We start from the raw sequence: 13,900 nt of genomic DNA, 5'->3' as shown, positions 1-13,900 counted from the left end.
ATTTGTCAAGGATGGCTTGAGGACAAAAGGCATGGACATAGATTGTGTGACTTCTCAAAGGTCTTTCTAATGATGTCATAAATATTCTTATGAAAAAAATTGGATTCTAGCAACAAGACGAGAAGGTGTATCTTCTGATATATAGGGGGAAAGGGCATATCCGTTTGCCCAAGGACAAACACATTATTTAAAAATGTTATTTAATGTTACTTCATTTTTCACTAAAGTCAATAACAACTTTGATTTTGTAGTCCATAAGAGCCCAAGTTCTTAATGTGTTTCTTAAAAGTTCCCTGTTTTTTGACCATTGCTAATATTTTTAGCAGTCTTTTATATTGAGTACACATTTTTCCATTTGTGGTAGACAGATTTTTTGTTGATATTATTTTTCTGTGTTCTATTTTAAACACCTAGTATTATGTGTGTTTTTATTTACACATTTATTCACATGGGGCTATGTTATATTTTCAGTTGATTTCATAGGCGGACTTGATGCACACTCCTACTACCAGGATCATGTTGAGTTAAAGCCTGTTAACCTGTAAGTAAAGGTGTGATGAGATGGAAAATATTAATCCTTCTAACTTGGTCAAAACTAACCAAACCTGAAATAATTTGGACCTGCTACTACTAATCATTGGTTTAATTTTCCACTCATATTTAAACCACACCTTTTACATGTAACCCAACATCATCATTATTATTATTCATTCCAAAAATAATTTGAAATAGGTAACATGGTTTATGTTTCTAAAACGGTGTTTTTGTTGACTTTTTTTCTTATCAGAGGTTGATTGCCAAATTGGAAAAAAAAAATGATAATGTAGTCTGTGAGAAGAGAAACTAAGTATGTAACTTGGGGGCCACAATACAGAGGGAAAAAGGGGAGAAAGATTAGGTTAGAACCCAAGCTCTATGTGTGTCGTGTCAGGGCCTTCCTGGACACCCCTGAGACTTGGTTCTCCCACCTGTAATATAGTTTCATAGGCAGAAGAAGGAGGATGGATTCAGTGGGATGACGTAAGTATAGCGTAGGTAAAATTGCCTATGGCTGTGCCTCATTCTTAAACATTTAACTAACTCTTCCCAGAGGACATGAAAGCAAGTCAACAACTGCAACAAAAAACACCTTAACCTGAACAGATTTCAGTTGAGTTTAAGGAAAGAGATATGGTCACCTGATTGGTAAAATACCAGAAAGCAAGAAAATAGATACAGTGACTCCATTCCTAGAAAACTCTAAGTAACAAATACACAGCGGCTGAAAATAACATCTATCCGGTGCTACACATTCGGCATTGATTGTCTCACCTAACCCTCATGGAAATACTGTATTAATGAATAGTCCCACTGCATTAAAAACAAAACAAAGGTACATAGAGATTAGACAAATATCCCAAAGTCCCACTAGTAGTAAGGCAGAGAGCTGGGATCTATTCTGATTGATAAGCTAAGACCATCCCTAATGTTGTGGACGTGTTCAGACGACCTTCCTATTCTTTCAGCCCAATGTTCTACAATTCCGGGGTGATAAAGAAAATGATGTAAAACCGGTTCTTCTGTAAGAAACACACACGGAAGTCTTCATCTGCCGCCTCTTTGCCATCATGATTCCTGCCCGCCTTGGCAGGCCCCCCACCCCTACCCCCAGCCGTGAGAAGCCTGCCCTGGCTCCTCTAGCCTCTCCAGGTTGAATTAGTTTCATTCTGGCAGAATGATCTAAAGGAAACATAGCTCACAAGCTACACAGATCAGCACTGTGCCTGTCACATGATAGATGCTTAAATAAATGTTGGTTCCTTAAAGCAAATCCAATTTGGAAAATCATTCACCTAATATAACACTCTGGGACTAAGCAGTCACCACCTCATTACTCATGCTACTGAGTGCTCGTAAACGATGTGCTCCAAAAGTTGATATTTGTGGATCTGGGGAACTTGGCAGAGATTGTGACAATAATAAAGATGATGAGTGCGTTGGAAGTGAGAAAAGAAGGGAAACAATGCCTAGTAGTGACTAGGAGAGTCTAATGTGCATTCATTATGTAATAAAGAAGGTGATGAATGATTTCTTTCATCTCCACTGTGAAAAAAAATAACCCAGCAGAGGAAATTGCAATATGAAAAATGCAGGTCAGATGTAAGAAACATCTTTCTATTAAGGAAGGTTATTAAAATTGCAATTGATTAATGTTGATAATGGAATCTCCTTTTTTGAATGGCGTGTGTATCCATTTACCTGACAGTGTTTTCTGGCATGGCCCAGGAGCAAGTGACTGCCATCCAGGCTCCCTCCAGTCTCTCCTTTCTCTGTGAATCAAGAGTATATGAACTGTACCCATGAGACTACCTGAAAGGCTTTGATCAACTCTACTGCCTCCTCAAAGTGTTTTCTCAACTACCCTGTTGTCTGATGAACTCTCACACCTTTTTAGCTGAACGTAGCATCAACTACAGTATGCAGAAAGCAATAGAACAAGTTCCCGCTTTGACAGATTATGCGTATTACTGTCAGATGAATATGGAAAGCCTTTCAACCATGAAGAGAGCAGGAACCTGAAAGATCAAACTAAACCCGAATTAAAATCCTTGTGTATAAAACAATTGAAGAGGTCAGCTCCCCGCTGGTATGCAAATAGTGCTGTTTATCCAGTTGGCATCAGTCAGCCTGCTTGCTTTCTTCTAATAAGGCCATTATCTTGTATTCTGTTGTGCCCAACTCAGTGATGTCATATCACCACCCAGCAACAGGTTGGAGAAAAAGTCAGGCTTCTGTATGACTTGTCAGGCAGGGAAGGGAATGTTGGTGTTTTAATTTCATTAAGTCCCTTTAATCTCCATAGAGTGCAAAGCCAGGTTTTATGAGGAAGCCACTTTAGTAAGGGAATCGTGAAAATCTTGAGCACACTCCCAAGTCCACATACGTGGAAGGGTAGCTTTCGACTCTCGAGAGGTAGTTACAAGCAGACAGTCCATTGCCGATTTGTATAGGAAGGCTTCATTCTTATGTTTGATTGTATCATCGCTCTTAATCATAAATTCCCCTTTTGTGTTCCCACAGTCACATCATGGGTGAATGTGCATGTTGGGGGTGATGCGCTAGGAGAAGGCATTTTACATATGGAGTTGGTCTTCCAGAAGGGAGAATGGTCACTTCTCAACTTGCAGGGGGGAGAAGGACTAGGGGTTGATACCTGAGCAGACTTAGGAAAGATGATAAGGAGTTAATCGAAAGCAGAAAGAATGGGTGTCCCCTGCATGGAGGCGAATTTGCTTGGCCGTTCTACAGAGGGTGAAGCTGAAATTCATGACTATCCAATCTAGTGTTTGCCCTAGGGGTCACAGAACCTGAGCAAGCCTATGAGGAAGCAGATGTTTAAGCAGAGCAGGAACCTTGATGGCTCCTGGCTGGGATGCCTCCGGATCCTCAGCAGCCATGGCTCCACCATTTAACAACATCACTCTTCATACCTAAAGCTGTGGAGATGCCAGCCATAAAAAAGAGTGAGATCCTGCCATTTGCAACAACATGGATGGACCTAGAGGGTGTAATGCTAAGTGAAATAAGTGAGACAGAGAAAGACAAATACCATATGCTCTGATTCATATGTGGAATTTAAGGAAAAACAAATGAACGAAGAAAAAGAAGTCCAAAAAAAAAAAAAAAAAGAGACTCAAATGCAGAGAACAAACTGATGGTTACCAGAGGGGAGGTAGGGGGAGGGATGGGTGAAATAGACGAATGGAAGACAAAGACTTATGATAAGCACTGAGAAATGTATGGAATTGTTGAATCACTATATTGTACACCTGAAACAAATGTAGCATTAGATGTTAATTGTACTTGAATTTAAAAAAAAAAAAATGTGTATAGGTAAACAAGATTCCCACTATCCCTACCTACTACCCAGCGAAACCACACCCAAGGGACCAGGCTTGGCAGAATCAGTGGGGAAAGAAGATCCTGTGAGTTTGACTCTAGTCTGGCATGGGGAAGAGACATGAGAGGTGTAGAATAAGGGGAAGGCCTTGGGTGTCCCCCAAACCACCCCCAAACACACAGTATGAGGGGATGGGTCAGGGTCCATCAGCCTTACACTGGTGAAATAACACACCAAAAAAAAAAAAAAAAAAAATTAAAGGGGCATCTGGCTGGCTCAATCAAGTGTCTGCTTTCTGCTCAGGTCATGATCCCGGGGTCCTGGGTTCCAGCCATACATCACTGTCCCTGTTCAGTGGGGAGCTTGCTTCTCCCTCTCCCTGCACCCCCCACTTGTGCTCTCTCTCAAATACATAAATAGAATCTAAAAAAAATATTGAAAGTGTAAAGATGCTATAGAGATGATTTCAGTGGATGTTGTCTGGGTCTGGCTTTGGGATATGCGACACACAAGTCAGGGATAGCCTGTGTTGGAGTCCATCTCCTGGCACAGCCATCAGTGAGGGAGTTGTTACTCTCAAAGAAGAAGATCCTGGGTCTCTGCCAGGACCTCCTCCATCCCTGCCACCACACGCTGACACCACGTTTCATGAGGGGAAACAGCAAGCGTGGCTCTTGTCATTGGAGCAGCGCAACACGTGGTCAGTGGTGGCTTTGAAGAGGACACCTACCAAGCCGCTGATTATGGAGGCCGCAGTAATACCAAGGGGAGAGGGCTAATAAAAGCAGATTTACTTCTCAGGAAGAAAAATCGCTTTGGCAAAAAAACCCATGCAGCGATAAAAGAGACACAGAATTTCGGTGAACGTCCTAGTGAGCAGCTAAATTAAAGTGTGTCAAAATCAAGATGGTTAGCAACTGGGTAGTGGGAAAATCACACTCTATGTGGCAGTAATTCTTTAGATAGAAATAATTAGACCAAGGTACTTCATCAAAAAAAAAAAAAAAAGAGGAGTGGAATTCCAGAACTGTGTTCTTTCTTTTTTTTTTAACATATTTATTTATTTGACAGAGAGAGGGATCACAAGTAGGCAGAGAGGCAGGCAGAGAGAGGGGGAAAGCAGGCTCCCCGCTGGGCAGGGAGCCTGATGTGGGGCTCGATCCCAGGACCCTGAGATCATGACCTGAGCTGAGGGCAGAGGCTTAACCCACTGAGGCACCCAGGTGCCCTCAGAACTGTGTTCTACAATAGAGATGGAGAAATCAGATGACGTTAGACATTCCTATGAAGAAGATGCCCCACGACTGCCGTTAAGAGAGACTTGATAGAAAAGCTTCTTTCCCCATGTTCAGCCAATCTCTTTCTAAGGTTTCCAAATGAGAACTTGACTTTTCTTGGCATCTGCACTTGTCTGATTGCCTTGGCTGGAGACTCATTTTTCTTCACAAAAATTGTCACCTGCTAGGTGGCCACTGCTGATTGTCAGCTCTTGCAAAGCAATACAAGGACAGATGAGGCTAATTCCCACTTTAGGTGGGCTCTGCCATCAGCACTCACTTGCACCTTCCTTCACTGCCTGGTCTCTCTCTGCCTCTAATGGTCCAAGGCCAGAGGAAACTGGCCTCTAATGACTGGCTGCCAGACAGAACGGAGCAGTCACACCTACCTGCTCTTCCCTGAGAAAAACTCCTTCCTATCAGTGTCCCTGTAAGTTGGTGCCAGACCACTTTGCATTCACAGCACCTAGATTAAGAACCATCGAAGAGAACAAAACAGGGATGCGTGTGTGCAGGGTGTATAGGAGGTGGGGAGGTCAGAACCATGTGCTTTCAAACATTGATTTAAAAACCAGCAACCATCAGGGAAACATGAGTGGCTCAGCTGGGGTTAAGCCTCCAGCCCTTGATTTCATCTCAGGTCATGATCTCGGGGTCGTGAGCTCTAGCTCCGAGTGGAGCCCCATGGAGCCTACTTAAGATTCTCTCTCTCTCTCTCTCCTTCTGCTCCTCTCCCACCCTCCCCACCCCGCCACCCGCCTACCCCCACCGCAAGCAAGATCTCTCTAAATAAATAAATAAATAAGTCAGTAACCATGGAGGAGCCTGGAGTCTACAACCTGCATTCTCTCCATCACCCCTCTTTCTCAACCAAGCCCCTAAAGATTAATAAAATGAGAACTCTCTGTCTTTATCCTTTTTCATTTGCCCTTGATTGTCTTTCACACTTCCACAGTTCTCTATCTATGCTTCCTGTCCCCTGTGGCACACAGCGCAAGGTGTCTGTAATCTGCTCAAACTGAGGGCTCGTCGCCCTTCCCATTGCTGAGTGTAACAGAGTTCTGATGCCTAAGGGCTTCCCTCAGTCCCTGGAAATGGTGGACACTGACGACAGGCATTAACTGTCCCCGGCAGCCTCAGGAATGCAGAGCGCAACAACTTGTAATGTGCCCAGCCCCTTCTTGGTTGTCCCAGAGGAGAGCCAGGCTTCCCTGCGTGCCTGCCTTACTTAACTCCAAGGGCCATGCTTTGGGCTTCGTGCTCCTCCTCTTTTCTGAGCACTTTCCTCTGTCACTGATATTAATAACTCTGTGATCCATCATAGGAAAAGACTAATTCATTTTAGGAGCTATGTAAGAACATACTCTAATGTGTGGCCATCTGACAATGTAGTGGTGAAATGGCTGTGTTTTTATGGCTCAGACGCGTCACTAGGCTAGTTCGTGCATGCACCACTGTTCTCGCCGGGAAGGAATGATGCCACCAACAGCGCAGCCAGCAACACCCAAAGAGGGTCTGCCATGACCATGACCAATGGTCAGTCATCTGCCCCATGCCTCACTGGGATTACGGAGACCTTCTCATTTGACGTGTGGCCTGACTCACTGCCCCCAGAACCTTGTGGAACCTGGTTCTCACATTGCCTTGTGAAGCATGTGAAGCCTTTTCCAAAATGAGAAAACTCGCATCTGCATGGCGCTCTCCAGGGAAACTGTCAATTCCCGTCTTTCCGAGAACTCTCGGGAATCTTCTCAGTACTTGTCATAGATATTAACAGCAAGAAAATAGATTTACCCAGTGATAAGGAGACATGGAGCACCTTCCTCCTCCCTCATTAATCGACCTAAGAAAATTAACTTCATTTTGCCTGTTTCCAAAGAAAATATCCTCGGACTTTAAAATTAAATGCAATGAACATAAACCAGATTTATATTGGAAACATATTTTGTTTGATTTTATATTCACAGCAAGAGATACTCATAATCCCACATTATGACAGGTTCTGGGAAGAAACAAGACATAGGAAAGAAAATAGAATACACGGATATCTTACACACACACACACACACACACACACACACCCCAGAAGCAATATAGAGATACTTAGAAAAGCAATAGAAAAAAGACAATGACAGGCCTCTCAGAAGACACACTTTGAAATAACATCACTATGTTATTATTTAATTTTATTCTGACTTAAGGGTAGGTACCCTCAGGTAACTACTAACATACCTATGAACGTCTGAAGAAAAAAAATAGAGATATGATCTTTGGTTCCCAAAACTCAAACTGTTCTACCCAGATTCATTAATCAATCATAGCCCCATTAAAAGAGTGACAACTAGATATTATGTGTCTCCAGATGTGACATAATGAGAAGACACAACACCACATATGAAGTATCTTGCCACAAGGTCAAGCTTGATCTTGGACTGAAAGTGTAGAAAAAAGAAGAATAGAACGAGTTCAATCTCCCCACAAAAGGGTAAACCTAGAAGTTCCCCCAGATTCCCATTAGTACTACCACTAATGAAAGCACCTTCCCCTACTGTCTTATCCTCATTCTAAAAGAGATTGACTTGTAAGATGAACTTTAGGACCTTGAATCTCCTTCCTAACTAAGACACTGTATAAAACTATAAAAATTCTGCCATTATAATTTCATCTCTTTATCTCTCTGTTTCAATCCCTCTTAAATTACAATGGGGTAGGGGCGCCTCGGTGGCTTAGTCAGTTAAGCATCTGCCTTTGGCTCAGGTCATGATCTCAGGGTCCTGGGATCAAGACCCAAATTGGGCTCCTTGCTCAGTGGGGAGTCTGTTTTTCCCTCTCCCTCTGTCTTTCCCCTCCTTGTGCTCTTTGGCTCTCTCTATCTCTCTGTCACATAAATAAATAAAATAAAATAAATTACAATGAGGTAAAAGGGTAGACATGTGAGCTATAAGTCTTCCAGAACATAGTAAATAGAGGAGCAGAGACAATGTGATAGGGAGATGGGGAGAGAACTAAAGGACTCCAACTCTTTTTTTTTTTTCTTTAAAGATTTTGTTTATACGACGGAGATCACAAGTAGGCAGAGAGGCAGGCAGAGAGAGAGGGGGAAGCATGCTTCCCTGCAGAGCAGAGAGCCCGATGTGGGGCCAATCCCAGAACCCTGGGATCATGACCTGAGCTGAAGGCAGAGGCTTTAACCCATTGAGCCACCCAGGTGCCCCAAGGACTCCAACTCTTGAGGCCTGCAGGAGGGAACAAAACTTACACGGAGGAGAGTGGTTACCAAAAAGTAAAACTGGAAAGTTGGAGGTTTTTTTCAGCTATTTCCAATGATGACCCAAAAGGTCTACTCTGGGCTATTGGAAGAGTCATTGAACTGAGTTAGCAGAAGAGTCTTGCTGGATGGGGTTATAAAATAAACACGAGGGCACGTTTTGCATGGAGCACTGGGTGTTGTGCAAAAAGAATGAATATTGTTACGCTGAAAAAAAAAAAATAAATAAAAATTAAAAAAAAATAAATAAATAAACACGAAACACAGCCTTTACCAGCAGGATACTTATAATGTTGTTGGAGGGAGGAAACTTACATACTGGAGGGAAACAATCAGAGCCAAATTAAACGTGAACTTGAACGCCATTAGCTCCACAGGGGGTACAGCAGACAAGGTAGGAGTTGCTACCCGCAGGGGGAGAAAGCCGTATGGCTGACACGGGAGTGCAAGTCTGCTGGGGACAAGGAACATCAACCGAACCCTAAGGATGAATAGGATTTGGAGCCCCTAAGACTTTTTTCATGAGAGAAACAGAGAGACAAAAGTATTCAACAAATACTAAGTGCCCACGATGCGGTGGACGGCGCACTAAGATTGATATTGTGGGAAGATGCGTGAGCCCAAACTGCCACCTTCCAAAGGCTCGCTCCCTAGTCAGAATCGATAGACAAAGCTAACTAGAGATGGGAGTGCGTATTCCAGCAAAGCAGAACCAATAGTACGTGCGTGTGTGTAGAGAGAGAGATTTTAGAGGTTTTAAGAATTTGGCTCATGGGATAATGGGACCAGGCAAATCCAACAAGTGCAGGGGCAGACCAGACACCCAGGGAATGGTTGATGTTACAGTCTTGAGTCCAAAGGCAGTCCAGAGGCAGAATTCCTTCTTCCTGAGGTCACCTCAGTCTTTGTTTTTCCGTCCTTTTAAGGGACTGAATAAGACCTACCTACGACAAGGAGGATAATCTGCTTTACTTAAAGTCTACTGATTTAAATGTGAATTTCATCTTTAAAAAAAATACCTTCACAGACACCTTAGGTTGGTATTTGACCAAATCTCTGGGTGCCCTGGCCTACCCAAGTTGACACATAAAATTAACCATCACAGGATGGGATGTACGTAGGGACATAGATCAGCGTATGAAAGCCAGATAAAGATGATTCTTGAGCTGTCAACCAAGAGGATGCTGTAGGTTAAGGATGTACCTAGCAGTTTGGAGACATGCTACTGCTCTGTCATCTCTACCCCAAGGCAACCAAAGGCCATACCTTTACATCAATCCTCCATCACCTCTCTCCCAGGAAGGCAATCCTATATTACAATTTTTATACCTGATTGCACACCCTAATCTGAAGACTGGAGTTTTTTGGCTTTCTTATTGCTACAATTATATACACAGACCACATGAGCAACACCCAGAAACTACTTTGCCTTTTGAAAAGCCTGGATGACTAGAAAGGAAATTCAGTTTTCAATTGTGAAGTTCCTTAAAGCAATCCATATTTTCTGTTTTAGGTCGAAATAAGTAATGACAGTGATTCTGAAACACGGCTGCTGAACTGGGCTTAGGAAGCCAGGCACCACTGAGAACACCTCTCCGCATTGACACGTCTCACCACCTCCCAGAGGATGGACTGCGCCTCCCTACTTCCCCGCCAGTCACCGAGTTCTTTGGTCACAGCCTATGTGTTATTAGCATTGTACGCTAGAGTTGTAGGTGATCGGGTGGGTATTTTTTAAGTCATTTTCTTCTTACATGAATACTTGTAAATTATTTAAAAGTTGTTTTTTCATTTTTTAACAATATTTAATGTGAGGCATGCAAAATGAAAAAAAAAATGTCATGAAAGCCTTCTACAGTCTATTCTAAAAGAAATACTGGTTCTTGTATTGAGGTGTCCAGTCAATGTTGCTGATGACTGCAATTACCCTATGCCCGATGGACTTTGCATTATTAACAGATATTACGTGGGGCTATTCACCATGAACTTAGAGCTGTGACAGCTGGTAAATGGGTACAAACAGCGGATCTGGGTTTCAGACTGACCATGGGCATTTTTTCAACACCACAAGGCAAAACATGAAGTCCTCCTTTGTTCTCAACTTTCCAGACTGGCAGAATGCCAGTCTACATTTTCAGATTCATGCATGTTATCTTGTTCTTCCTGTGTTCTGGAAATTACATCATGGGGGTATGGAAGAGTAACATGATTAGTAGAAATCTTTCTACTTTTGGAGGGTACATGGGTATCTCTGGCATTCATATTTTCTAATCTTTATCCCAGTTCTGACACTGTTGTCCGGCCAAAACATACAGCTTGTAGGCTTGGGAGACAGAAATCACAACCATAAGTCTGCAATCAGAAATGTTGCTCTTAAGATAACCAAAAGGAGCTTTAAAGTGGTATGGAATCTCTATAAAGGCTTCTTAAAAAGATATTTATATTTGTTCAACATCAATTTTTCTTTCTCCTACCCCATCCCAATAACCAAGAAAGTAATATGGGAATCATAATTTTCCACAGAAAAAGAGAACTGTTTTGAAAGCACATCACAGTTTTTCCTTTTGTATCTTTCAATTAGTATTTCCCATATCAAAATAAGTTTTGCTCACTTTGTACAGCAACAACATAAGGTCACCCATAGATCATAAAATTGTGTACGTGTGCACTCCTTCAATCCAAAAGTTGTTAACTTAGCCCATACATCTCTAAGAAGGCAGCCTATAAAACATCTAAAATCACATGCAAATTTTTGTATGTGTATAGAGGTTCTTTTTTTCTTTTTGGAGTCTATATACTTTATGAGACTCTGTTAAGAATCAGAACTAATACAAAAGTCTACCCTGGTTCCTCCCAGTTCATGACAACCACTGTGGCATTCTAAAGGCCCATTTTAGTCACTAGCATTTGGATTGTGCCCCTTCAGTCAGGAGAATCCCGCTGAATCCCTTCATTTTTCATTCTACTGAATAAACCCAAATTCAAAACGAAGAGGAGTTCATCTGAAGGGACCTCGGAAATGATCAAATCCAAGCCGCCATTGCACGGTTGAGGGATCTGAAGCCTAGGGGATTTGGTGGCCTTGTCCAGAGTCCTGCCTGTATACAGAGGGGCAAGAGCTATGGCCAAAGGAAGGGGAACAGGAAGGCAAACAATAAGATTTGGGTCCCAGGCCCACCACTCTGGCCTTGGACAGTGCTGGACATCTTGGCCTTGGAATTTTCCTCATCTGTAAGATTGAACTATAATTGCTACCTCCCAAGGATGAGGTGAGAATCAGATGAAATGTAAAAAGTATCCTGTAAACTCAGACACCCCACATTTGAAAGAGATAGTTAGTATTGTAATATCAAAACAAGTTGGGCCCTGTCTGGAGTTCTTGCCATACAACCACGTGCAATGAAAACACCAAACTCTTCGAAGTTTTCTAAAAAGTAGCTTGAAAATATTGCCATATTTGAACAACTGGAAACACTGAAGACTAAAAATTACATTTCCTAATTAAAAATAACTTCTATATTTCAAGATTAATCCATATGATTTTTATGGGCAAAGCTAATAGAATATGAAGAATATAGAAAGTAAGACGGGAGAATAAAAGTAGTATGTCAGTATTTTAAACTGTCATTTCATTGTTCCCCCACCACACACATGCACAAATAAAACATAATTCACATTTCACAAATTAGCACCACACTAACTTTTGTTGCTGTTCTAACTTCGTGTAAGTGTGTACATACTGGTAAGGTGCCCTGTAGAGTCCTACACCCTGTGTCACTGCAGGTGACAGATTTGAGGAGGAAATCCTTACACTAGTGATTTTTTTCCTATGGATTTTCAATATAGGTGACTACTTAATATGGTATCCCAGCAATCCATAATGACGTTCTAAAGTTCCAGAGAATTCACCTCTCATCAGAGACAAGTTAGATCGATCTCCTCTCCTCCTCACTCTGCTTCTCCCTACCTCTCCTCTCCTGGCTGCTCCTTTGAGATTCTGCTTCCCTATGACAAAGGAATGAAAGGAAGTGCTGAGCTTTGCATTAACGCTCAGCGGTCATCCTTGATCTGGGTCTTTCCATGCAGCGCTGTCAGTTCTTGCAATTCTTGCCTCCTGTTTTAGGGAATCCATCCAGCACTGAGCATTATGTGGGGCTGTCAATAGACATGTTCACTATGTCTCTATTGGTGCCAAATCTTGGCTTCTCCATATGCAATGTGTGTGTGATCAGAGTAAGGGAAAATGAATGTTCTCTGAGCCTGCAAACGTTTGTCTGAATCTCAGTATCCTGAGAGATGGTGCAGCTCTGGGTTCAAGAGTCCTCCTCAGAGGCGGTCCTGGTAGAGCTGAAGCTACAATGTCCACTGCCCCATGAGCCCCCCGTGCTGACTGGAATGCAGAAGGGGAAAGTTAAAACCAAGATTTTTTTTTTTTTTTCATTTTTGCATCACTTTGGTATAATGTGTTATAAAACCTTGGTGAATCCTGCCCCATCTTCTATCTTGTGTCGATAATGGCTTATCCTTTCTTAAGTGTCTTCTGCTGCCATTGTGTGGAGCCACAGGCAATTGGGATGCTTTCCAGTCTACCTTCTATTTCCTTCCTCTTCCACTCATATTTCATGACTGCCAAAGTTAAGCAGGGTAGTCACAGGGCGTGGACGGCTGTTCCAGAATTCCCAGGAGACAGAATACATCTTTGGGTGTAGAACAGTCTACATCAGAGAAATCTCAAATATCTCTTAGGAAAAGCTCTAACACCACCTCCCCACCCCCAAGTATCTTAAGAGTTTCTCATGCCATATAACATAAGGGTATGTGTCCCTGAACAAAACATGTTCACACCACTCAAAAACTGAAAGGCTTTTGACTTACTTGTTTTGAAGATAACTTGACATCTTGTCCTAGCAAAATATTGACTTCTTTCCTTTTTTCCTTCAGAAAAATAAGCACCACTCTTTCCTATAGACCTAACTAAAGAAGGTAGCCAGTTTTTTTTTTTTAAGATTTTATTTATTTATTTGACAGACAGAGGGATCACAAGTAGGCAGAGAGGCAGGCAGAGGGAGAGGAGGAAGCAGGCTCCCTGCGGAGCAGAGAGCCCGATGCGGGGCTCGATCCCAGGACCCTGAGATCATGACCCGAGCCGAAGGCAGTGACTTAATCCACTGAGCCACCCAGGCGCCCCAGAAGGTAGCCAGTTTTAAGGGGCCGAGATCTAATAAAATATAGCAAGGCTGCCATTTGTCTCCTTTGATGAATGGGGCACTCATGATTGGGAGGAATTCGTGTTCACTAGAACCAGCTAAAATGTCTGTTGCAAAGCTGAGGAAAATCATCATGATGCTGCTAAATTGAGAAGTAAATAAAAACTAAAATTGCTCTTTTCAGTCCTTGCAAATTAGGAAGGAATCTTGCCAAAAATAAACATCTTCATTTCAGACCTAATTTAAAAATGTATTCTATCCCAAAATG

The 13,900-nt window shown here is 42.4% G+C and overlaps 1 protein-coding gene across 2 annotated transcripts in view; it reads left to right on the top strand.

Annotated features, from left to right (window-relative positions):
- Positions 1-13,444, top strand: part of NKAIN3 (sodium/potassium transporting ATPase interacting 3) — a 624,835-nt gene extending 611,391 nt beyond the window's left edge. Inside the window, exons 6-7 of one of the 2 annotated variants that reach the window (XM_045979715.1) lie at positions 472-541; positions 9,939-13,444. In XM_045979715.1, coding sequence (XP_045835671.1) covers positions 472-541; positions 9,939-9,948 — 80 coding nt within the window. In that variant the 3' untranslated portion in view covers positions 9,949-13,444. The remainder of the gene's footprint in view (positions 1-471; positions 542-9,938) is intronic. The other variant, XM_045979725.1, reaches the window with a different exon arrangement.
- Positions 13,445-13,900: the final 456 nt, after the last annotated feature.

The sequence above is a fragment of the Meles meles genome, chromosome 1 (genome assembly GCF_922984935.1).
Source record: "Meles meles chromosome 1, mMelMel3.1 paternal haplotype, whole genome shotgun sequence".
Classification (NCBI taxonomy): Eukaryota; Metazoa; Chordata; class Mammalia; order Carnivora; family Mustelidae; genus Meles; species Meles meles.
This window is presented reverse-complemented; position numbering and strand designations above follow the sequence as displayed.